At 40.2% G+C, this 27377-nt stretch overlaps 1 protein-coding gene and 1 long non-coding RNA gene across 11 annotated transcripts in view; one reads left to right on the plus strand and one right to left on the minus strand.

Moving 5' to 3' along the window:
* Positions 1-25055, plus strand: part of eya4 (EYA transcriptional coactivator and phosphatase 4) — a 475725-nt gene extending 450670 nt beyond the window's left edge. For 8 of the 10 annotated variants that reach the window (XM_069887300.1, XM_069887303.1, XM_069887304.1 and 5 more), the window contains 4 exons: positions 2471-2585; positions 3400-3521; positions 7281-7381; positions 23030-25055. In XM_069887300.1, coding sequence (XP_069743401.1) covers positions 2471-2585; positions 3400-3521; positions 7281-7381; positions 23030-23110 — 419 coding nt within the window. In that variant the 3' untranslated portion in view covers positions 23111-25055. Of the gene's footprint in view, positions 1-2470; positions 2586-3399; positions 3522-7142; positions 7244-7280; positions 7382-23029 lie in introns of all 10 variants that reach the window. The other 2 variants (XM_069887302.1, XM_069887310.1) reach the window with 1 other exon arrangement.
* LOC138736984 (uncharacterized) lies at positions 1-27377 on the minus strand. Its single transcript, XR_011340700.1, has 3 exons — positions 27295-27377; positions 25912-26086; positions 1-128 (listed from the first exon to the last, which is right to left on the minus strand). It is a non-coding gene; the product is annotated as an uncharacterized lncRNA (long non-coding RNA).

Here is a 27377-nt window from a genome sequence, read left to right on the forward strand (position 1 = left end):
TTGTTGAGTAGCTTCGCTCTGTCGCTTCAAAAGCAAGGTCCTCTCAGTGGCCAACCATTTCAATTCCACGCCTTATTGTGACACCGACATGTCTGTCCATGGCCTCATGTACTGCCAACTCTGGTCACCTGCAAATTGGAGGAACAACATCTTATATTCCATCTTGGCACTCTCTAACTATAAGGCATTTACATTGACTTCTCCAGTTTCCACTAACTCCTTCCCGTGAGTATCTCTCTTTCCCTGTCTCTCTGTCTCCTTTCCTCCAGCTTCCTTCTCCATTTTTACCTCAGCTTTTTTTTATTCTACCCTCCCACCTGTTATCATCTCTTACCTGTTAACATGTGCTTTTCCCCATGCTCCTTCCTCCTTCCCTCTCCTCTCCTCCTCCCCCCTCCCCCATCTTTTTATTCAGGCACCTGACTGTTTTTGCCTAAACCAAACAACGGACCTAAGCCCAAAATATTGGTTACCCTTTACTTCCTATGCTGCTATGCGACTTGCTAAGTTTCTCCAGAATCCACAAACCTTCTTGTTTAGCACCTGGCATCAGATCTCTCCTCAGCATAAGAGAGGTCACCTTACTTGATCTCTCGTATAAGGAGAGAATAAAGAGAGGCTTCTATATGCTGAAGTTTGGAAGAATGGGAGGTGATCACATTTAGGCACTCAAAATATGTAACAGGTTCAAAATGTTAAATATGGGGCAGATGATTCCCTTGTCTGAAAAATCTAGAACAAGGGCATATATCTACAAAATATGTATTAGGTCACTTAGGACTGAAATGGGGAGAAATTTCTTCATTCAAAAGGAGGCAATTATCTAACTCTAGGCTTGTGAAAGCAATATTATTAATTCAATTCTAAACTGTAGTCAATAGATTTCTAAAGAAGAATATGGGATAGAACCGGAAAGTGATGTTGAGGAAGAAGATCAGCCTTTATCTTATTGAAAGATGGAACAGGCAAGAGGGACTGAATGACTTTCCCCCACTTCTATTTCTAATGTTCATTTTTTGTCACAAATTTATATGATTCTTTATTAACTGCTGGAAACAATGCTGGTAATTTATAGGAAGTAAAATCTAAAAGAGAAAAATAACAGATAAATGTAAAAATCAATGGAAAAAATCATTTTAAAAGTAAATTGTAGCATTAAGTTTTTTTTAATGTATAGTGGCTATTCTGTCCATCAGGAGGAGGATAGTTTTCCCCAACCCAGTGAGGGTCTGAACTTGTGAGGGGCTCTTCCTGTGCAGACAATCACCCTCTTATTCTTCACTATATTAGCTGAAAGGAGAATATATTGAAATAATTTTTCCTTATCTACTTTTGGTGGTTCGACCTCTCTATGGGGAGGCGGGCCAACTTGTGACATCATGATGAGTTGAGAGCTGGTGTGTGGATGTAAGAAGTGTCTGTGTATGAGAGGAACGAGAGTGAAGTGTGCGTGGTTTCAGGGTATTTGTCATGACTTGCAGCTCATCTCAACATACCATATCTTATTAGATCGTGAAATTTCTTCAACATGGCTCCATGCTGTGGGAATTTACATTCCCAGAAGCGATCATTTCAGCCTACTTTTGGCATGTTCTTCTGAATGTGGAGCTGGTGACCATGTTTAAGAATTCCCTCCAGACGTGTATCCCTCATTTAGATTTCTATGTCCCACTCTGTAAAATATCTCTGTCCTCTTCAGCCTCTCCCCTATCACAGCACCCATGACAATTGCCACCACTGTCTAACTGCTATAGAGAATGTGCCCTAAGTGTTGACACCTTAATGCGATTGCTGGATGCCGAAGTGTGGGAAGCCCACTGGAATGAGTTGAGAGTTTATTGTCATATACTTAAGTACAATGTGCAGATGCAGTAAAATTCTTACTTGCTGCAACCACAATGGTAAAAATTAAATTACCACAATATGACAGGAGACAGACAAAGAGATGGTAAATATAAAAGGATAGATAAATAAATATTCACAGTTGAAATTAGTCCACACAAAAAGGTGATGTTTCAATAGTGCAGTCTGTTTACAGTTAGGGTAATCCAAGAGACTGAGAGCTGTTGGAAACACTGTCCCATTTTAGCACATTAAACAGACCCACATTTGCTACATATGTCTGCCTTTGCCGTTATTTGCAGAGAACCTGATTGTGCATGGACACCAAACACAACCAAATTTTAGAGCAACAAAAAAATCCAGGCACTTATTTATTGGTTAGAATGAAAAATCATGGTGTCTGTAAGTAGTTTGTACCTTCTCCCTGTGACCTGCATGAGTTTCCTCCAAGTGCTCCAGTTTCCTCCTACCCTCCAAAAACATATTAGGTTTGTAGCTCAATTGATATATTTTGGCAGCACAGACTCCTGGGCCAGTTTCTCCACATCCAATTGGTGCAGTTGATGACTGGAGAGTGAAGATCTATCAAATATATGTTCACTGCACATTTCCTTCTGTTTTATTTTAGGATTACTTGGTCCGGCAAAAAGAGATGCTTGGCTTCAGTTAAGGGCTGAGGTTGAGGCTCTGACAGATTCCTGGCTGTCAAATGCACTTAAATCACTCTCAATCATCAGTTCAAGGTAAGATTTACCATAAAATGACTCATTAGAAATAACAGAAATTCTTGTATAGAAAAATGGTTGCTCGCTGTTAAGGCTTCTGGGATGCAGCTATGTAGCGGGCCGAGCGACCACACGGTTAGATGGGCCGAATCTCTGCCCCAGTCACCTGACGCAAGATGGGCGAGCCCCCCCTTCCCTTCTGAGGAGAAGCCCACGGTTGGCGGCACACGTTGCCCGGGGAACAGCGTTGCTTCCGTGTCGCATGCCGCTGGACAGGGAGTGACACCCCGATGCATTGACGTCGCTTCCTAGATCAGCATGCCTTTCACAGGAAGTGGGCGGTCTCCTTGAGCAGCATGAGTAATTCAAAATAAAGTTCTGTTGCTGGTTCACCTCGTGCTGAGTGGACGTCTCTCATTTTGGTAGCGCTGCTGTTAGCAGACGATACAGCTATATCATTGATCTATGACCAGGACTGGGCAATGATGGTGGATCTGTGGTTAATTTTATATTTGAAATTAGTAGGCTTATGGTAATCAACTTGTCAAGAGATTTGGGACATAGGGAGGTGTGCAACACAAGACCAGAAATCAGCCGTGATTTGATTCAATGTTGGAACAAGCTTGTGTTGCTCAATGTTCCCACATTCCCAGAGCCTGGATCTCAGTTTAAAGCACCATTTATAGATCCAGAAAACTGTATGCTTTTAGATTGTCCAGAACTGGAATTCAAGCAGTAATTAGCAACTTCAACCTGAACCTCACTTTCAATAACAAATAACTTTATAAACATGAAAGAATTGTTGATTGTGTTCTGTCTCTGTTTGTTGCAGAAGTAACTGTATTAATGTCTTGGTAACTACAACACAACTTGTACCAGCTCTTGCCAAAGTCCTATTGTACAGCTTAGGTGGTGTTTTCCCCATTGAAAATATTTACAGTGCAACCAAAATAGGTAAGAATATTTCTGAGAATATTTTCAGAATGACAACTCTGAAACTACATTTGCAAATCAGATAAGTATTTAATTATGACAACAATATTTACTGACAAATGTTGCAGTAATTATATGCTGTCATGATAAGTTTATGAAGACTATCTATTGTTTGGCTTAATTGTATTCAAGGCTATATCAAAAGGATGAGCAGATCCTCTTCCAAAGGTGCAAGTGATCTTTGCAAACATCTGGAGTAAAAGGTTTGGCATCTAACCAAAGTAAAAATGACCGATACTTAGGCCTTCTGTTGACCTCACTGAGACTGATTGACAAGCAAGGGGTGAATGTCCCAACCAAGGGCTCAGGCCCAAATTGTTGATTGCCTTTTACTTTCTATGGATGCTGCGTGACCTGTTGAGTTTCTCCAGTACTTTGGTGGACTGCGCTATCACCTCAGTCAATATCCCTAAAAGGGAATTATTCCTGCTATCTGTTTTACTGTTCTCCTACCATGATTTCAGAAGCATCCAGGACAAGATCCCTCGGTTCATTCAAGAATCCAGCTCATTCACTGATGTTGATACTAAATTGAGACCCTATGTAACAAGAACTTGCTTCTCATTTCTTCTACCCCACCACACAAGCCCTATCCTCTCTGATGCCATGGGCTACGTTTGGGCCAGGTGCAGTAACTGATGAGAACAAAAACCTTGTGCAAAATCCCAAATGATTTCCCTCCTTCCCACTTCTCCCCAAATCCATGAGCAGCATATAAATGGGCCTACCATTTTCTTGGCCTTCAATACTAACAAACTTCAAACAAAATATTTAAATAATAATGAGCATTTGAACCTGTTTTTCAGAAGTTTAATTCTGAAAGCAACTGACTTGCATAATAAGTTGCCTGCAGGACTCGTTCTATGGACTGTAGGCATTAGGGGGTGCCTGCTAATATTGAAACAGAGAGAAGATAAAGTCACCTGTGCATCAAGCAAGAAAGGCTGAGGTCACACTAAGTAAATGCCTGAACATTAATGTTTCTAAGAGGGCATGATTAACCCTATTTTTTAATTCACCTTTTGCCAAAAGATCCATCAAATCAGAAGACTCCAACAATGTAAGAGATGAATATTATTTTTCCAATACAATTTGTTTGGATAATGCACTGAATGTTTTTTTATAATGTTTTTCAAAATGATTTATTTTGGTTCATGAACATTGACAAAGGGTTTATGACAAACCACTTGTTTTATTTCATTGTATCATTTGCTGATAACTTTTGGAAACCCTCAAAATTATTGAAGTGTCTTGAAGAAAGTAGAAAGAAATTTAATGCTAATAGGGGATCTATTTGAGAGGCTCTTTAACACATAGATATCATATGTTTGCGAGACTTTAAAATTATTATAAATCCAGACTCTCTGAGACACTATTTGCTTATAGGATAGATATTGCATAGGACACAACATTAGATTATGTAGTTACTGTATAAATAAACTACAACTAGAAATTATTATATGAAGAACTAATGAAATATCAATGAGTTATTATCTTTATATAATAAAGTATGCCAGATAATTTCATGCCAAAGATAACTAGAATTAGTGTAAGAAATATGGTCCCCAAGGGATGATAAAAAAAAACTATAATGAGAAATGAAACTTCATAAACCATGTGGCTAGAAATAACAACTTTAACTGAATAATGAATCTTTTCCATATTCAAACAAGTCATGATATCACGCAACCACTGATTGATGGCGGGCAGCATCCCTCCATTAAAGTAAAATCACACATCTCGCCAGAAGAGAGGCAAAAAAAGAAAGCACGATTCTAAACCGGAGTCAAAGAAGAATCATTCCCTCCTGTTGTACCGAAGGATTCGGTACCAAATCTATATTAAAAATTGTAGACAAAGTGTGGAAAACCTCTCTCCAGTATTTTTTTAGACGAGGACAAGTCCAGAATATATGAATTAATGACTCTTCTCCACTCTTACACCTGTCACAACAGGGACTCGTATCGGAGTAAAATGGAGACAATTTAACCTTGGACAAATGTGCTCAATGTACTACCTTAAACAGTAATAAACAGTGATGGGCACATAATGAAGACCTATTAACCAATTTAAGATTTGTGTCCCAATCCACATCCAATATAGTCAAATGTAAATCCTGTTCCCAAGCTTTTTTTTTATTTTTAACTAACAAAATCTGATTTAAACATAACAATTCCTCATAATTAATAGATATTAAACTTTCAGATTTTGATATATGATTTCAGACGCTGTGGGGGTCATTTCTGACTCACTTCCTTACTTTATAATTTTACTTCAATGTAATTGAATTGCCTGACTTTTGTCTTTTCCATGTTAATTTTTTTTCTTTTCCTTTATCTTGCTGATCATATATAGCATCTGGCAATGCTATTAGGAAGGGGTACTTAGTTTTCTCTCTTTTTGTTTCTTCTTTTTTAATACTCTCTTTTTTCTTCTATCTTTTTCCTTTTTTCTTCTTTTTTTATTATTGGTTTCTTTTTTAAATATCATCTAGATTACAAATTATGAACATGTTTTACAATTTACATTTGTTTTTGATACACTGTTAATTTTATTAATTATGTGCAACTATCCATATCATTTCATTATATTTTCCTATTATTAGAAATAGTTTAAAAAGAAAGAAAGAAATTTTAAAAGCAACTGAGGCCTATGAAACCTGTTTTACAGGGAAAGGAAACCCTAAACCATATGAAATTAGATCTTATTTTGGGGGCCATCATTTCATAAAACAACCCAATGCAGCCAAAAAATTAATCCACCCTTCTCAAAAAGTGCTCAGTGGATAAGGAGGAAACTCAAGGATAACTAAGGAGGTTAAGTAGATCATAATTAATGTATATTAATGAGGTAATAAATGCTGAAAGTATTGAGGATAAAGGCATTAATCATGTAATCTCAAGCAGACAAAGAATTGTTGGAGAAACTCAGCAGGTCAAACAGCATCCATGGATAGAAATGGTCAGTCAACAAAGGTAAAACTTAAGACAGGACAATGACCCAAGTCTACCATCACACTTCCATCGATGGTTTCGGAACAACCAAGTATGTGGGCAGAACAAGGTCAATGGAAAGGGGAATCAGACATTGATTCACTATTGCCCATTTACAATAACCATCAAATGTCAATTTCATCTCCAGTGTGTTAATTTTAAGTGAAGACTAAAGATTATGCAATGCCCACCTGATCCAGAATGAGTAAGTGCCTTCAAGTAAAGAAGGGGAAAACTTCTTTTTGGACACCAGGAAAACTAGCTATTCAAATTGTTCATCAATGTGTGATCAACCACCATGTGCAAAATTCATCATGGGTAAAACTTACTAAGACCAAGTCTGTTGAACCTACTGTCGAGTGACAAATAGGCACAGATGTCATACTAATTTTGAATTTTGCAATTGGACTGAAGAAGAAGAAACATAAAAGCTGCGCCTGTGAATTCAAAGGATTTTGCACTGATGTCATTCTCATATTATTTGTTCAAGAATATTTGTGCATGTTCTCAACGATGACTTAAGAGAAAAAGAATACACTAGCATGAAATGGGTTATTGTTGAAAGGCTGAGCCATGCATTGTTTTTCAGGCAAAGAAAGCTGTTTTCAGCGTATAGTGTCCAAATTTGGCACTAAAGTTACTTATGTTGTCATTGGAGATGCCCGAGATGAAGAGCATGCCGCTACTCAGGTAAATTCATCCTGAACTCTTCCTCATTTTTTTCCAGGCAAAGAAAGTTGCTTTGAACGAATTATGCAAAGGTTTGGCAGAAAAGTAGTATATGTTGTTATTGGGGATGGTGTAGAAGAAGAACAGGCAGCAAAAAAGGTAACGAGCCTGCTAAGTATTGTTGGTGCACCGTTTAGATTTATTACCCTGGGCTTTGCTTTGTTTGAGTTCATGTGATGTTGGAAAAGATTTTTCCAAGTGTGCCTTAATGTATTAGCTTGTAGAGCATGATGAAGATAGTGCCTTGAACAAGTTGCCTTGTGAACTAGAATTAATGATATTAACTTTATTAGATCGTGGATTTGGTTTCCTTTTAAAGGTGATGGTTAACTCATTTCTTTCTTGCATGATTTAAAGGGCTTAAATGAATCTAAACAGATTTCTGCATGCTTTACTTGCTGATTGTGGTGTGCCTCTCTTCAAATATTAGATTATTACAATATCCAATGATACTGTAAGATGATGATATTAAACACAGCAAGAGTAATATTTTCCACTGAAACAATTAACATGATTGAAATAGCTTAATACTTTAAAAAGCAACATCTTGTATTGAGCAAACCACAGAACCAATGGCAGAAAAGATTTTTCTAAGAAACAAGAACTGAACATCTATTTTGCATGCAGCTTAATGTTGACTTGCAGTTTGAAGCTTGAGAGATGGAAACTAACAGGCATCCACTCAAGCCATTCATGTGTTACAGATATGACCAAATGAGTAAAAAGGGAGCTGTCAGTAAAAATATGAATAGTTTGGTAAACTATAAGGTTTTGCTCATTTACTTTAAACATGAAGAGAAATACAAGATTCAATCAACAAGAAGAATAAGACATAGGAGCAGAATTAGGCTATTCAGCCCATCAGGTTTGCTCCACCATTCAAATCATAGCTGATATATTTTTCATCTCAGTGCCATTCTCCTGCCTCTCCCTATAATCTATAATATTTTTTGCTGAATTTATTTCCTGGTTTTTGAATGAAATGCACCTGCTTTGCAGCTGATGAATTGGCAGTGTTCGCTGGAATCTGACACACACCTCAGATGTCGTTCCCATAACTGGATCGTACTATATTTCAAGTATCCTTCAACGAGAACGAAATCATAAGTATTGAATCAAGCAGTATAGAAGTGATCCAATGCCCATTGGCAGAAATTACCAGTGAATAAGTAGGAGCCACGAGTCATTTCATTCAAGAATCTTCAAAAGTCATCAGGAAAACACGTGTTTTTTTTTGTCCTCCTCCAAATTCTTCGTATTTCAACCCTCTTTCCCCATTTCTGCTGTATTCTTTTCCAATCCAGCCACAAAAACTAAGATGCAAGGAAGGCACATGGTCCATAATTATTCATCTTCCAATGCTTGAGCTGACTGTGGAGATCAGCCATGTGTTGTTGATGAAGCCTGCGGCAAAATATGGGGTCAGCATTGAACCTCAAAGTTGCAACATAGATACAGATTTGAATTTAAGCCTGAAAGTAAACCCAGATGAATTTTTAAACCTCTGTCTGCTAAGTTGCCTGGAATTTTATATTGTGCTGTTAAATTTCTAGAAAAGCATGTATAAAATGATGGAATCCTGGCACAAATTATACTCCATTATTTCATTCAAAGGCAGAACTGTAGAAGAGCTGTGGCTTTGGAACCGACACTCAAATTTAAAAGATTGTACTAGTCCTAGCAGTTGACCGATTATTCCCTGGATCTTTGCACTGAAATCCAGAATTAAAAATAGAATGGAATTTTGATTTATAAATTGCACTCCTGCTGCCAATCTTTTGAACATTGGTGGGCAAAAAGAAACGGAAAATCTAAAGAGAAAAGCAGAAGTGTCGTGTGGTCAGATTATACAATTCTTGAAGTTAATGCCAAAGAATTCCAAAATCATGACATGTGCATAAGACCAGATTTTGTTTTGGATATGCTAAGCAACATCAGGAAATGAAACATATTTTCATTTTGAGCCATAATAATTCATTATTTCACTGCTAACTAATCATCTGCTTGTTGGTGGAAGCACATCAGCAAAAAATGTTAATAGGTGAGTATTGCAAATGAGCTGGTAACTGTTTTGTTTCTCTTCTGCTGTTGAAAATCTGAGATAAAGGAACCAAACTCAGCAATATTTTTCAATGGTTCAAAGTATAAGCAGTTAAAAATATTAAAATTCAACAGATAAAACAAAGTTTTTAAACCAAAAAAAACTCTCTATACTCATATAATAGTCAATACCATGTAAAAGTCAAACCCTCCTATTTTTGCCCTCAAAATTTGCCATTTTCCATATACAGTGTGTAAAAGTCGACTCTGCTATTTTTGGCCCCAGCCAGCCACCCACCTGCACTCCCGATGCCTTGACTACGGACTTTCGCCGAGGCCAAGACCACCCGCCAACCAGAGCTCCCAACACCCCGATTGCAGACTCTCGCTTAGGTCCAAGTCACCTGCCCATCTAAGTTTTCGACGGCCCGACCACAGACGCTCACCTAGGCCAAGACCGCCTGCCCACTAGAGCTTCCAATGCCCCAACTGTGGACTCTCACCTAGACCCGCCCATCCAAGTTTCCAATGCCCTGACCACGGACTCTTGCCTAGGCCATGGCTGCACACCCATCCGAGCTCCCGATGCCCCGAATGCCGGCTCTCATCTATGCCGAGGCCACCCGTCCGTCGAAGCTCCTGATGACCTGAATGTTGACTTACCATATGGTCCTGGCCACTCGCCCATCCATCAGAGCTCCCAAAACCTTGAACGACACAGGTACTTACTTTCTACAATCAAAAGTAATGTGTGTGTAACAGTCAACCCCTAAATATTACTCTAAAAATTGGTCCACAAAATTTGACTATTACATGAATATATACAGTAAATCCATTTTTAGTCAGATTGCCCAATTTGCCAAAAATATATCAGCAGGAAAAATTGACATACTTTAACGGCATAAATGAATCAGAATCTTTTTAGTAAATTTATTTTGTTCGTGGAATGTGGGAAAAGCTATATTTATTGCCCATGCTACAGTAATTACTTTACAAGTTGGAATCTTTCCAAGATATTGTGGAGAATGTTTAGAAATCAACTACATTGTAATCACATTGAGTCAGAATGTGTAGATTTGCCAGCCTGCCTTACTGGAATTTTATTTGTGATTCAATGGGTTCTCACATCAACATGGGACATTTTATTATATTTTTTTGCTGATGGCCAACTCACCAATTACAGGGCTTGTTAAATTTAGTTCACAGTTGAATTTGAAATGAGCCCTGTCAAGGGTGCAATCAATATGCTCAAAGACAACCCTCACACTAATGTATTTTGCAGTTTATCGATGTCAACATGCTGTTCAGAGTACAACAGGTGATGTAGGTGCTTGCATTATATTTGTTTTGGAGAATGAAATCAACAACTGAATAGAGAAAGTAAATGGCATGATCTAATCTCAAAGCTAAAAATGTGATTTATATATTACTTTTCCACATAACTGTTTTTCCACTAACTAATCTCATTAGGTCACCATCATAACTCTTTAGGGATCTTCTATGTTGAAGCTCCTGACATCGCGTAGCCAGCAGCCTATGTCTGCTTTCTAAAATAGGAGCAAACTATGTTTGTAAGCATTGTTTAAAGCCACTTTCTCCAGTTTGCATTTTTTTGTATTTAGATTTGCATTGTTTCCGTTAAAAAAAATTAACTGACATCTGTGGGAATGAATGAAATCGAGAGTTACAATATCTGAATTGTGGTTTCCTGCGGAAGATGAAATAAAATTAATGATCCAAAAGAGACTAAATCATTCTTCTCAGCATTAAACCCATTAATAGCCTGAAGTCCCTTTTCATTGAGCTGTCTGAGCTCTGACAGACACAAGATTATGAATCAGTCAACTGGGAGTATTATGCTGAGGGGTCTGTGACACTCCTGTACCATTAACATTGAAATGCAACACCCTCTAAGATGAAACCTTTGCTGACCTGCAAAAGAAAATCTTTTGTTCCTCTTTTCAGTACTTTTCCAAATGATTATTGTTGAATAATTGCTGGGGAGAACATCTTTTGTTGGAAGTGAATTCATCAATAGAGATGAAAGGAATTTAGCCAAATAGGTGATCAAAGTTGTGCATCTTTGGAGGAGGCCAAAGGGAAAGAGAAATTACCAAACTTATTGTTCTGAGTAAATTTCTATGCCTTTCCATAACTTTGTGTCCAAAACAGCCCACGCTAAGACAAGAACTCTTGTGACTCTTCATTACAGAGAGTGAAGGAAAATCAGACAATGAGTCATACCAAACCATTAGTGTCTATGTCCCTAGCAACCAGCTATGGAACCAAACAGGCAGATCGTTAAGAGTGGGACATGATTTGTTCCATTATCTAAATACTGTATGTAATTTTAGGAGGAGGAGCAGCATCAGGTAGAGGAGATAAAATGTAAAACAAAGTTATATTTTAATTATTAAACTTCAAGGGTAAATCTTTTGACAGTGTCCCAATCAGACTCCAAGCTCACTGCAGTCTGGAGCATTCTGGTTTAAGGTTTCATTGCATAGCAAGGAGTTGCACTGCAGGGACTATGTTCCTGCCCAGTCTCTCAGCTGAACTCAGCTCCATTTGGTTTTCATTTCCACCCATGAGTCCACATCACCCCAAACTCTGATTGACAAGAGTAAGCCACCACAGCTGGAGCGCTGAAAATTCTGCAACTTTTTTTAAATGTTTTTCCTTTCCATTAAGCCAAGAGGGAATTAATAAGCCTTTACATCTTACCCATCATTAACAATGACCCTCCCCCATAAAATCATTCAGGATTCTGAAACATACGCTGCAAATTTAAATAAAAGATACAAATATATAGTTTACTTTTCAATAAGATCATCTAAATATTATAAAATTGTACAATGTTATGAATTTAATTGTTGGGTAGAATTTCATATGTTTGTGGCAAGTGAAATAAAACACATTAGAAAATGAGCAAATGCTTGATTTACCAAAACAAAAATGAGGCAGTGGTCTGCTCTAGACATTGACTTGTAGCCAAAATGTGACTTATCTATGGATGGCAGAAGGAATACAAGTGTCAGCCTCGTTGGTTCACTGCCAGCAAGCTGCAGGTGCCAGTCGTTTCACAGAGGACAGTTGCCAGGGTCAGCATCATGTTCAGCAAAAGATAAGCCATGGGGTTATTTAAGGCATCCTCTGTTGAGGATGGAAGTTACATCCAAAAGCATGGAACTGCAACATTGCAGTGGAAGCAGAAGCAGGAAAGTTTTGTGCTTTGGAAAGCATAAACCTGATGATCCTGGAAATGTGAAATAAACCAAAAATGTAAGCTGCCTCTGTGGAGAAGGAATCAACGTTTAATGCTGATGACCTGTCATCAGAATCATTTTGTTTTACCTTTTGGCAGGACAGGTTGTACTGTTCTGCCAAAACTGGGATATGGTCGCGGGGGCAGAGGATTCTGTAGAATATAAAATATAAGGGATATGGTAATGTTACATTGATGAGAAACATAAAAGCCACAGACACTGGGATTTTGAGCAAACCATAAGCTGCTGGAGGAACTTAGCAGGTCAGACAGCATCCGTGGACAGAAATGCTCAGTCACTATTTCAGGTCAGGATCCTTTAGCAAGGCTAAATATAAAAAGGGGGTGATATAATGCACACGAAGGGCATAATAAGCCAGGGAAGGAGTTGAATGGTGACAGGATGTTGGACAAGTGATAGGAGAGGTGGACAGACCAGAAGAGGGAGAGATCATTGAGTGGGGAGGATTAGAGAGAAAAATAAAAACAGCAACAGGTAAAGAAGAGATGGAAACACTTCTTTAGTTAAAGAGGCTGATCTGAAGCTAAACACTCTCTGCTGGAGGAACTCAGCGATCGAGCAGCATCAGTGGGAGAAAAGACTGGTCGATATTTCAGACTAAAGCCCTTTGTCGGCCTGAAACATTGACTGCCTTTTACTTCCTACCAATGCTGCCTGATCTGCTGAGTTTCTCCAGCACTTTTGTGTATTCCACTCAACCCCAGCATCTGCAGATATTCTTGTTTTACTCCCTTCGTCAACTTTGGGAATGCAGACAGAGAACAAGGTGGAAGGAGCAGGACTATGGGCTCAGGTGAGATTGGTGGAGCAGGGAAAAGTGAAGCATGGCGGACAGAGGCAGAAGATGGACAGATGCCACATAGAGGCAAGAAAAATAAAAGGGTCCAGTGACAATGAGTCATCAAGGTGGAGTGGGTGATGAGATGAGAAAGGCTGCCAGTACTGGAATCTGTATAAGAGCAAATGAGAACAGTGGTATAAAGAGAGACCAGATTGAACAGTGGGGGGAGGGGGGTGTGGGGAAACATTTTGAAAAGAGTGGAGATATGGGGGTGGAAAAGGATAGAGCTAAAGAGGATGGAGAGTTAGAATGAATGGGGCGGCTGGGTGGGGTGGGTGAGAAAGGGGCAAAAGAATGGAGGAAAGGGAGGGGAAAGGGGGAAGTGGAAAGGGTACAAAGAAAGAGAGAGGGACCATACCAATGGACTATAAAGTGACCAGGTGATATATGAGGTGTTGTCCCTCCAGTTTGTGTGAACCTCACTTTGATAGTGAAGCAGGCCCAGGACATGGGAAGGGGGGGTAGAAATAGCATGCACCAAGGAGCTTGGGATGGCCATTGCAGTCAGAGTGCAGAAGCATTGCAAAACTGTCTGCAAGTCTGTTTGGTCTCACCACTGCAGGGGAGGCTACTTTGGGAGAGGTGGCTGAGGAGGGATGAGTGGATAAGGGAATCATGGAGGGAGTGATCAAGTTCAAGATCAAATTTATTGTCAGAGTACATACAACACTGAGATTCTTTTTCCAGTGGGCTAGGCAGAATTTCTACTTGTCAGTAGCGTAAATATTAACAAAAAAAGTAAATAAACTGACTTCAAATACAGAAAAAATATATTCAGTAATAAATAATGTACAAAATAAGAGTCCTTAAATGTGTCTCTGATTGAGTCTGTTGTGTAGGAATCTGATGGTGAAAGAGTACCAACTGTTCCTGAACCTGACGATGCAAATCTTGGGCACCTATACTTCTTTCCTGATGGTAGCAGTGAAAACAAAGCATGTCCTGGGTAGTGTGGATCCTTCATGATTGCTGGTGCTCTCCAACTACAGCATTCATTCCACATGGATTTTCTCAATGATGGGGAGTTTTGCCTATGATATACTGAGCTGTGTCCACTCATGGGTATGGTGTCCCCATACCAGGTTGTGATGTTGCCAGTCAGCACACTCTCCACTACACATCTGTAAAAGTTTGCCAAGGTTTCCGATGTCATACAGAACCTCTGCAAACTCCTGAGGATGTAGAGGGTCTGATGTGCTTTCTTCACAATGACATTAGTGTGTTAGGTCTAGGAAAGGACTTTAAATTTGCTCACCCACTCCACCTCTGAACCCCCAATAACACTTAACAAATTTTCTCAATAGGTTTGCTTCCTGAAAAAAAATGAGGATTATGATAGACAACTTCAAGCTGAACACAAGATGATTTTAGATTTGCTGGATCATATAGGAAGTTGGATAAACTTTAAATTAACTTTTTTAATCACATAATGATGCTGACACCTTGTAATAGTTCAACTGACCTAAAAATGTTTGGCCACTCATTTTCATTGGTACTCAGCATCTGATGCCTCTTGTGTCAGTGTCCATCAATAGTTAGCCAAAATTTAGTTGCCCCGATACCACTTTTCCATGGTTGCAATGTCCTGGTGAAACCTTTCACTCTGTTTGTCACTGACTGCACCAAGTTCAGCAGGGAAGGAGTCCAAGTGCGAATACAGAAAATGAATTTTCAATGACACGTTGCATTTCATGGTTTTGTATCCTTGAAATAGACTAAAAATGTGACAGGAAATTACAAAAAGACGTTATATCTTAAAAAGATGGGATGTGATAGGAAAATGTTAAGGTGATTTTCATGATCAACAGCTCCAAAATCCATAAAATACACCCAAAAGTGTTCAGGAGGCAAAATCTTCATTGACCATTGTAATCACTGGATCGTACACCTCTGGTCTTCCCTTCCTAAAGTTTACAATCAACTCTTTGGTTTTGGTGACATTGAGTGAGAGGTTGTTGTTAATACATTCAGCCAAGTTTTCTCTGCAGAAGGCACCAAAAGTTGGGGAGGGGGTAGATGTGTCTGGTGGTGGGTCTATCTTGCTGTTTTGGAAATGATGGAGGATGAATAGACAATTGGACCATAAGACAGTGGAGCAGAATTAAGCCATGCAGCCCATTGTGTCTGTTCTGTCATGTAAATCATACCTGCTGTATTTTTCTTCTCAACCCCATAACCTTTGACACCCTTACTAATCAGTATCCTATCAACCTCCGCTTTTAATCTCCCCATTGACTTGACATCAACAGCCGTCTGTGGCAATGAATTCCATAGATTCACCACCCAGTGTCTGAAGAAATTTCTCCTCAGCTCAGTTCTAAGGGACATCATTTTAGTCCGTGGCTGTGTTATCTGATCCTAGAAGCTGAATGTGGAGGCTGGAGGGGTGAAGGGTGAGGAGCAGAGAAACTCCATCTCTGTTCTGTTTGGAGGGACGGGCAGTAAGAGCAGAATTCGGAGAGACAGAGGAAATGTGAGCCATAGCTCTTATTGACCACAATAGAGGGGAAACTGCTTTGTTTGAAAAAGGAGGACATTTCAGATGTCCTAGAATGGAAGGTTTCATGTTGAGATTAGATGCAATAGAGATGGAGAAACTGGGAGAAAGGGATGTCATCCTTACAGGAGACTAGGTGGAAAGAGGTGTAGTTGAGGAAGCTGTAGGAGTCAGTGGGTTTGTAGTCAGTATGTAACTTGCCTCCTGAAATGATCTAGAAAGGGGAAAGAAGTGTCATAAATAGTCCAAATGAATATCAGAGTGGGCTCGAGGGTAGTAGCAAAGCTGATAAAATTGATGAGTTCTGCAGGGGTGCAGGAGGTGCCCCAATGCTGTCATCAATGTAACATGGGAAGAGTTGAGAATGGCGAGGTTGGTTCGGAATAAAGGTTGTCCCCATGACCAGTCCCCTCCCACCTACATCCTGGGTACTTTCCATGCCCTTCACCAGTTTGACAACTTCCAATTCCCTGGTTCCCACTATCTTGTCTTCAACTTGGATGTCTAGTCTCTGTACATCTCCATCCCAATCTGGAAGGCCCCAAAGCCCCACTCCCAGCTTCTTCCTGGAATAACATTCTAACCAGTTTCCTCTTGTTCTCACCTCTCTTTGCACCTGTCATATACTTCAAATCTAAGGTGTACCCATGGTTACTCACACCTTCCAGGTTGGACGGGAGATCTCCTGATGCAATGTGGCGATGTGGGAGTCAGTGGGCTTGTGACCATTGGTGGGGTTGTGGTCCAAGGCTAAGTAAGAGTATGCAAGAGTTAGCATCTGGCCCCTACAAAATAGAGGACATTCCAAGAATATAATGGCACCACTCTTGTCTGTGGGTCCCACTCCCCATCTCTTCCTCCTCTACACTGATGACTACATTCGTGCTACCTCCTGTACCTGTGCAGAACTTGACAATTTAATTACTTCCCTGCCAATTTCCACCCTGACCTGGATTGTTTTTGACACCTCTCTCCCCTTCACTGACCTCTCCATTACCATCTCAGAAGGCAAACTATCCTGAGATGGTGATGGAATTTATTATAAACTCCATCACCTATTATATCTATTACAAACCTAGATTCCCACATCTATGTAAATTATACCTCTTCCCATCCATTTTTCCCAATTCCTCTGCCTCTGTCGCATCAGTTCACAGGCCTTCTACTCCAGGAAATATCATCTCTCTTTAATAAATGTGGATTAGCCCCTTCTGTCATTGTTAAAGCCTGTCCCCATATCTCCTTTATTTCTTGTGCTTCTGCCCTTCCCCCACCTCCCCGCAGGCAAACAAAGACAGGGTGCCTCTGGTCCTCACTTAGCACTTCACCAGCCTCTGCATCTGACACATTATCCTCTAACATGTCAGGCAACGTCAGCATGATCCCACTACCAGCCACATCTTCCCCTCTCCACCACAATTCACTTTTCCCTTCATACATATATATTTTTAAAATGTAGAGATACATCATGGTAATAGGCCCTTCTGACCAACGAGGCTGTGGTGTCCAATACATCCATATGATCAATTAACCTACTAATTCCATATGTCTTTGGAATAAGGGAGGAAACCAGAACATCTGAAGGAACCCCACACAGACACGGGGAGAAAGTACAAATTCCTTACAGACAGTACCAGATTTGAATCGGGTCACTGGCACAGTATAATATCACCCCCTTTTTATTTTTGTCTTGATAAAGTATCCAGACCCAAAACAATAACTGACCATTTCTGCCATTGAAAGCTGCCTGACCTGTTGAGTTCATCCAGCAGTTTGCTTTAAATTTACTTATTTTTTGGGGATCTAGGTTTCACTGTCAAATCCAGCACATTCTGCCTATCCTTTATTGCCCTTGAAAGGTAGTGGTAAGCCAGCTTCTTGAACCTTACACAATAGCTAGGGAGAATTTAGACCAGTGGTTCTCAACCATTTTTTCTCCACTCACATACAACCTTGAGTAATTCCTTACTAAGATTCAGGTAAGTGTGTGACAATGACAATATTACTAAGATTGAAAGAATGCAGAGAAGATTTACTAGGATGCTGCCTGGACTTCGAGAACTGAGTTACAGGGAAAGGTTAAACAGGTGAGGACTTTATTCCCTTGAGCATAGAAGAATGAGAGGAGACTTGATAGAGGTATTTAAAATTATGAGAGTTGTAGTCAGAATAAATGTAAGCAGGCTTTTTTCACTGAGGGTAGGTGAGATACAAACCAGAGGCCATGGGTTAAGGGTGAAAGTGGAAAAGTTTAAGGGAAATATTAGGGGGAACGTCTTCACAAAGAGTGGTGGGAATGTGGAACGAGCTGCTAGCCAAAGTGGTGAATGCGGGCTCAATTTTAACATTGAAGAAGAATGTGGACAGGCACATGGATGGGAGTGGTATGGAGGGCTATAGACTGGGAGCAGGTGGATCCCCTTAAGAACCAGTTCAGTAATCTACATTTGGTGCCAGAGGATGTAGCCAAGGTCCAAAATGATCATTTCTCATCGGTATTCATTAACAAGAAGGATGTGGAAGATAGTAAGTTCAGGGAAGGTTATGTTGACATCATGATTAGAAGGTCTTGAAACACATGAAGGTGGTTAATTCCCCAGGGCCAAATATGAACTAGCTCCAGATCCTATGGGAAATAAGGGAGGAGATTCCCAGGGCCGTGCATAAGGCTACTAAACAGGGAAGGAGCACATGATATTACAGAAAAGGTATCACTGTAGCGTCTGCTGCAGCAGAACTAAGGAATAAAGAGTTGTCCACACGGTGCGAGGGTGAACCAGTAAACTGATTTTATTGTTTGAATTCACCGCATGGCGTGAAGGGAATGCCCACTTCCAGTGACATGTGCGCCGGCTTGTAGAAGTGATGTCAGCACGTCATGGCGTCACTCCTTGGCCAGCAGAACGCCACCCAGAAACAGGAAGTTCCCTTAATCCTTGTAGCATCAACCACTGGTTTCTCCTCGGTAGTGAAGGGGGGCCCACGCCATCTTGGGTCGGCCAACTGGTGCAGCAATTTGGTCTGTCTAACCACGTGGTCGCTCATCGTGCTTGAGGGTGGTAGGCTGTGGTGTGGTGTACTTGACTGTCGCAGAACTTAGTCAGGTTAGTCCAGAGCGAGGAAGTGAAGTGTTTCCCTCAGTCCGAGGTGATGTGGGTTGGAACTCCAAAACACACAACCCAGGTGGATAAGAAGGCTCTAGAACATGTCAATTGTCATAAACAGATACCATGTGCCCTGGCTCAAGGGGAGTGGGCTGACAATGTCTACGAGTATGTGCTTGAACTACGTCAATGGGACGAGGTTGATTTCTGCACCTATGTCAACTAGGAAATCCCTCTTTGTCCATTGGTCCCTGAGTAGAGTAGGCCTTTAAGAGTGCCAACCGCTGAGGCCACTATCGGTGGCTGGCTTGCCCATTTCCTGTCACCGTGTTAGGTTTGGCATTGGGGTAGGAGCACCGGGCATTTCGGCCCCATCTGTGGTGATATAAACAGTAATCATTTTGTTTCTCAGGGCGCCCGTCACGTTGTGGTTGTGCCGCAGCCACTGCTGGGGGGCCGGCAGGATTGTTGAAGTGGCGGCGCCTACAACGTAAACAGGCTGCACATGGATGGAGCTCTGCTGTGGGGTCCAGAAAAGTCTGTCTGCTTCCTTGACTCCTGGGTGGGGGGGCACTGAAATCCATGTTGGAAACCACTGACGAGATGTGTACTGGCAGCTTGGAAAGGAACAGTGCCTCGAAAAAGGAAACAGTCAGTGTGTCTGTCTGCTAGGGCCACCATCTCGTTCATGTCACCCAGGCCCTGCTTATTTAGGATGCAAACAGTTCGCTCGTGCCAGCTGAATTCTAGGTAATCGAGGAGGAACTGCCAGAATTGTTCTTACTTTAGCTCCATTAGAGGGTTCTCCACAAAGGAGCTTACTTTGGCTGTGGTGGCGGCGTCTAGTGCGCTGATGACATGCCAGAACTTGGTGTCCTCTGAGACGATTCCCCTGACGTGGAACTGCGACTCAGCCAGTTTCAGCCAATTCGTGGGCTGGTTTGCCCAGAAGGGCAGCAAATGCACGCCCACCGCATTGGTCGCAGCTGTTGCGACTGTAGGATGCATCTTGCATCCTGTTATGTTCGATGCGGGTTCCAAAACATTTAAACCGTCGGGGTCACCACTGTAATGTCTACTACAGCAGAGCTACGGAATAAAGAGACATCCACAAGGTGTGAGGGTGAACCAGTAAACTGATTTTATTGTTTGAATTCAGCATCGTGGCGTCACTCCTTGGCTGGCAGTACACCTCCTGGAAGTGGGGCGTTCCCTTAATCCACACACGCCGTCAACCACGGTTTTCTCCTCAGTAGTGAAGAGGAGCCCACGCCATTTTGGGTTAGCCGACTGGTGCGGCGATTCAGCCCGTCTAACCACATTTCGCTCAGCCCGCTACACCAGCACGGATAGAAGATTGGCTGCCAGCAGAAGGCAAAGGGTGGGGGGGGGTGGGGGGAGAGCCTTTTCTGGCTGTCTGCCAGTGGCCCGCAGTGTTCCACGGGGTTGGTGTTAGGTACATGACTCTTCATGTTATATGTAAATGATTTAGATTATGGAATAAAAGGCTTTGTGGCCAGTTTAAGAATGATATGAAGAGAGGTAGAGGGTGGATCATGTTGAGGAGGCAGGGAGACTGCAGAGGGACTTGGACAGGTTGGGAGAATGGGTAAAGATGTGCCAGATGAAATACACTTTGGTAAAAGGAATGAAGAAGATTTTTTTTTGATGGGGAGATAAAATTCAGAAAGCAGAATCCAAAGGGACTTGGGAGTGTTCATGCAGGATTTCCTAAAGGTTAACTTGCAGGTTGAGTCAGTCGTAAGGAAGGCAAACGCAGTGTTAGCATTTAGTTTGAAAGGACTGGAATGTAAAAACAAGAATGTAATGCTGAGGCTTTAAAGCATTGTTCAGAGCACATGCGATGTATTGTAAGCCATTTTGTGCCCTATATCGAAGGAAACTTTTGTTGGTGTTGGAGAGGGTCCAGAGGAGTTATATGAGAATGATCCCAGGGATTAAAGGGTTAATGTCTGAGGGGCACTAGATGGCTCTGAGCCTGTACTCACTGAAGTTTAGAAGGAGGAGAGGTATTTTATTGAAACATTCTGAATATTGAAAGGGCTGGTTAGAGTGGACATGGAGAAGATGTGTCTGGTAGAGGGAGAGTCTGGGGCCAGAGGGCACAGATTAAGAGGACATGCCTTTAGAACAGAGATAAGGAGAAATCTCTTCAGTCAGTGTGTTGTGAATCTGTGGAATTCATGGCCACAAATGGCTATGGTGGCCAAGGGATTGGGTACAGTTGAAGCAGAAGTTGATGGGTTCTTGATTAGTAAGGGTGTTAGAAGTTATGGGGAGAAGGCAGGAGAATCGGGTTGAGAAGAAGAATACATCAGTCATGATTCAAATGGCAGAGCAGACTTGATTAGCTGAATAGCCTAATTCTGCTCCTATATCTTCTGGTCTTATGAGCCCCAATTAAGAGCTTTGTATCTTTATTACCCACCGGCAAGATATAATAAGAATGGAAAATAATTAATGTCAGTCAGCATTCCTTCTGCCTGGGGAAATCCTGTCTTACCAATTTGATAGAGTTTGTTTGAGAAGGTAACCAAGATTGTGATGACAGAGTAGAAGTTATCTTGAGACTTGACAAAGTCCCACATGATAGTCTGGTCAAGAAGGTTCCAAGGCAAGTTGGCGAATTTGATCTAAAATTGGCTTGGAGATAGGAGGCAGAGGATGATGGTGAAGGGATGCTGTTCTGATTGGAAGTCTGTGACCAGTTGTGGAACCCTTGTTATATGAATGGTTAAGATTGGAATCTAGGAATATGATTCCTACCTCTGTGGTTGCCATGAAAATTGGCAGTGTTGTAGATAGCGAAAAAGGTTATCGAATCTGCAGCAGGATATAAATCAGATGGAAAATTAGGTATAGTGTTGGCAAGTAGAATTTTATCCCAACAAGTGAGAAGTGATGCATTTTGAGGTAAAAGAAGAAGCCATTTGGCATGCTTGCTATCACAAGTCAAAACACAAAGCGTCAGAGTTGGGGCATTATCTTGAAATTTTACAAAACACTAGTTAGACTGCAATTGGAATATTATACATAGTTCTGGTCATTATAGGAATAATGTGTCATATTGACTGAGTGCAGCACTGACCGGGATGGTGCCTAGATTGGAGAACATTATTTATAGGGAGAGATTGGATAGATTGGGCCTGTTTTCTGTGGAGAGAAGGAGGCTGAGGATTAACATGAGAGAGTCATGAGTTAGAGGTCAGAATCTGTTTATCATAATAGGGGTATCCAAAACAAGAGGACATAAAAATGAGAGAAAGAACTTTTAAAGGGGATCTGAGGGGAAATGTTATTTGACACGGAACACTGTTGATATCTGGAACAAGTTGCCATAGGTAGTAGTGGAATTAAATCCAATTTCTAAATTTACAAGGGACTGAGATGGCTTGGTTACAAATAAGGATACAGGTCTCATACAGGCAAATGAGATTAGTGGAGGTGCACTAAAGTCAGAATAGACATGGTGGTCTGAAGAGTGTTTCTGTACCATACATTTTACGGCTCTGCCACTCCTATATTCCCTTCATCAATGGTTGTTGGAGATACATCAAAAGGATTTAGATGAATGAACATTTCTCACACCACATGGTTATTGGCACTTGCTCCAAAATGAAAGCCCATAAATATTCTTGTGTTTCCAAACTAAGGAACCTTACTCTGCCAAATGCCATCTACAAGGATGTGGTAAGGCTATTTGACAACCATAACAAGAAAAACGTGATGTAGATTCTGAAATTTGATGTCCAGTTGCTTTAGCATAATTAATTACAGAATAAACTAATTGCAGTTAGCATCAAAGAATTCTATCTAGTCTTAATTTATTGAGACAATTTCAAAGAGGATTATTTTAATCTATCCTCATTGTTTTTAATACAGATTCAATGATTATTATTTACTTATTTATTTATTAATTAATTATTAATAGCATGTTTCATTTTCTTCTTTCTGCAGCACAATATGCCATTTTGGAGGATATCGAGCCACTCTGATTTGTTGGCTTTGAACCAAGCACTGGAACTTGAATATTTGTAGCTGCCTTGTGCAGCACAGCCAGAGATACAACGTCAACAGCTATTAGCAACCTTTAGGAATATGTGAAGTTTCCCTTTGTGATCTACAGCACCTCTGGCTTCCACATTTGTCTTAAGAAATGAAGATAATTAATTTGTCATGTGAGGATTCAAACTGCTGAACAGTGACTGGTACATTTAACCTCTGCATAAGGAACTATGTTGGTCTTAGGAAAATATTGTTCATTATAGATAAAGTACAAGTTGTGTGTATTTTACAACTCTTCAAGTGATTTTACAATGCCCAGGATGTTTGAACAGCTCATACAATGAACTAGTTCTTTTCAGAAACATGAAGCTGCTTTCTGTGCATCCGGCATGAAGTTGTTCAACGGCATTCCTTGCCATTGGATTGTCTCAAAAATGCAGTGTTTCGAGCAAACTTTAGTCTGCTTATCCAGGCTGAACCTGCATTAGAAGTGCACTGGGCTACATTGACAATCACATCTAGACCTGCAATTTGTGTAACTTAGTTACTGTGAGAGCTTACACTAAGTTAGCAGCTGGGTTCATAAACATAATTGCTTTTATGAAGATAGTCACCTTTTGTAAAGCTTGACAAGAAGAATATACATAACGATGTGTTGTGCCTTAAAAAAAGACAGTGTTGGTGTGTTACAATGTAACTTTTGTTTCACAAATGTGTAGATAAATTCTTTGTGTTGATTATTTTTTTTGAAATGACCAAATTATTAAAAGAATCAGAAGTAAAAGATTTCTGCGTTGTATAAGCAGAGAAGCAATGTTCCAGGCTGTTGGGCTAAACAGGAAATTTAAAAAATTGGAGAGTTTTTGTGTTTTACTTGGATTTTAGTGTTTAATTGTAAATTACAATCCTTAATAATATCCAGGAGAAACTTTTTAATTTAAACTGTGAGGTAATCTATTTTAGTCATTAAGAAACAGCTTGACATTTTGACACTTTTTGACATTTTGCTAGTTTTACCATTTCTGGGAAATTTCTTAAAGAATTTTGGTTTGGGCACTTATTTGATTTCATGCAAGTCTATATTTTCTTTAAATCTGAAAAAAAAATGCTCTCTCATCCTCACTGACTACATGTAAATTTCATCCTAAGACACTCCTCCCTTCATTTGATGTTACTGCACAAAAGGGAATGAATGCATTGATAAGGGGTTTGATCAAGTTTAAAGGCTTACTACATTTTCACCAACAGATTCAACCTGCAAGAAGTAAGTTACAATTTTCTTTCTAAATCATTATTGCAATCACTGGTGTATTTTAATACCTGGTTCATAAGCCTTTAAACTAAATTTCTCTTCTATGAAATAAATGTAGTTGTGCATTATGTATTTTTGCGGCATTTTGGCAGACAGGATAAAGCATGTTAAAGAAGGGTAATAGTAGGATTGCATTAAAAAATACTAAAACTTAGCAATAAAGTTTTTTCTAAATATGTAACATTGCTTCTGTTATAATTCCGTGGCACCTTTGTTGAACCTCCCAAGAATCACCTTCTCGATTTCTGCATATAATCTGACTTGTTGTATAACAATGAGTCCTGTGATTTTGACATTTTGTGTCTATTTACGTATATGGAACTTTTGCACAGTTTAAAAGTACCAGCATTATGATTGCTATATCACACAAGGATCTCCCTCAAGAAAATATAAAAAGCAAATTGTACATAATATAGACTGAGTATTCTGCCAATATGCTGTAAGTCCAATTTCCCCTCAGCTCTGTGTGTGATTTAGTGTGCACACACTACATTGATACACCACTCTGATTTGCCTAACTTTATTCCTACAGATACTGGCTATGGGGCTATAGAATAATATGTACTGGCCACACGGCAACTTTTTAGTGGTAACACTATACTGTTTATGTTTTTTTTATTTATTTTGATTGTGCTTTCTGAACATTAAAATCAACTCTTGTGGAAATTTAAATGGTCCTGGGTTTTTTGTAATATATTTAGTGTGAATTATCTTAAATTTACATGTACAGAAACAGTCTTGATACTTCTGTGTTTCAAAATGAATAAAGCAAACTAATTTCAATGATTAAGACAATCTCAGTTTTTGGGACACATGAATGCTTGCTTTATTAAGTAACTATTTAAATGGTGAAATAACTATATAACAGTAATGTACGCATCAACTTTAATATGGAAATGTTAAGGGTGCTTTTCAGAAAGAGTAGATGCTAAGCAAGGGTGAACTGGGAGAGTAAATGGATGGGAGCCAAGTAGCGTGAGAGATTAGCACCAATGCAATGATTTGCAATGAATTAATTTAGTCCATATCCCTGACGGGGAATATTGATTGGGGATTGTGACTTGTGATTCTTGCACAAACACTCCCAGGTCTCTCTGCACAACATGTGCCAATTTTTTTAATATCCATATAATAGTCTGATCTATTCTTTTCTTTCCAAAGCGGACAAACTCACATCCATTGACATTGCACTCCGTCTGCCAGATCTTTTCCAACTTACTTAACCTACCTCTATCTCTCTGCCGTCTCTCTGAGGGCTCTGCACAATTTGCTAGCCCATCAATTTAGTTGCAAGCATAGTTCTTCGTGAGACACCACTGCCATGCAATCACATAAGCAGTGCTCTATCATCATCTTCTGTCTTCTGCTGCCGATTTTGTATCCATTTTGCCAACTTGCCCTGGATTCTATTAATGAGAACTAAAGTGCTAGGAGCTATTTCTTCTGTTACGATGAACTACAGGAAGGATCAGGAACCAATCAAATCAAAGCAATGTTCAGAAGAAATCAATCAGAAAGTTACCTCTAAATTGTTTCCTTTATGAGGGAGGCCTTCCACTGCTCAACATTGGATTCTCCTGGCCTGTTGAGCATATGGCATTGGTTGCAACTTTAAAACTCCAATTTGACCGAACTGCTATCTGTTTAGCAATGCATACTAGCTGACGTTAAGCCTTGTGTTGGTTCACTGCAACTTGCTGCAGGGAGAATCAGAATCAGAATTTATTTTCATGATCAAGTCATGAAATTCGGTGGTTTGCAACAGGCATCATAGAGCATCATGTTATAACCATCTTACAATATTACTACAATAAAAAAATTAAAATAGTAGTACGTGAAAAGTAAGGCAGTGTCTTTGGTTCATTGATTATTGAGGAATCTGATGGCAGCAGGGAAGAAGCTGTCCTTGTGCCGTCGAGTCCTTCAGCATTCTGTCAGGAGTCACTATTTTTGCTGCCATGCCAGTTTTAGCCATGTGCACTAAAGTTCCCTGTGCAGAGTACACCCAAAGCCCTTTTCAACACTTAGTTATTCCTCCAAGTGTTCCTCAACATGGAGAAGCCATAGAGATTAAAGGATGATGATTTCCTTGCCCCTCTTGCCATAAGAATTCATGTATGAAACATGGAAGTCTGCAGACACTGTGATTGTAGTGAAAACACACAAAAATGCTGGAGGAACTCGGCAGGTCTTTTCAGCGTCCGTAGCGGACAAAGAAATATTGTCGATGTTTTAAGCCTGAGCCATTTTTAGATTTCATATAGAATTTGTATTGTCTGTTGTGGAATCCAAGGGCCTGTGTATCACCTCTGGTAGTTCTGTCCCACCATTTTCCATAGAGACAAATGCTCACGGTTCTCACTGCCTACTAGGCCTGTGTACCACCTCTGGTAGTTCTGTCCCACCATTTTCCATAGATACAAATGCTCACGGTTCTCACTGCCTACTAGGCCTGTGTACCACCTCTGGTAGTTCTGTCCCACCATTTTCCATAGAGACAAAATGCTCACGGTTCTCACTGCCTACTAGGCCTGTGTACCACCTCTGGTAGTTCTGTCCCACCATTTTCCATAGAGACAAATGCTCACGGTTCTCACTGCCTACTAGGCCTGTGTACCACCTCTGGTAGTTCTGTCCCACCATTTTCCATCGAGACAAAATGCTCACGATTCTCACTGCCTACTAGGCCTGTGTACCACCATTTTCCATAGAGACAAAATGCTCACAGTTCTCACTGCCTACTTAAATACTTCTTTAGAATTGTTAAGATGTTACACTTTTTTAAAAAGATATTTGAATGCTTTGAGAGCATTTATACAACATGGCTCGCAAAATGAAATCAGAGTCAGAACTTATTGTCACGAACATTCACAAAATGCATTGTTTTATAGCAGCATCAACTCACCCTCTCTGAAAAAAAAGTGCAAATATTGCTAAAAATTACATTTTAAAAATAAAGTGCAAGAGATAGGAGAAGTTGAGGTAGTG

Source organism: Narcine bancroftii, chromosome 6 (assembly GCF_036971445.1).
Source record: "Narcine bancroftii isolate sNarBan1 chromosome 6, sNarBan1.hap1, whole genome shotgun sequence".
In the NCBI taxonomy this organism is placed as follows: domain Eukaryota; kingdom Metazoa; phylum Chordata; class Chondrichthyes; order Torpediniformes; family Narcinidae; genus Narcine; species Narcine bancroftii.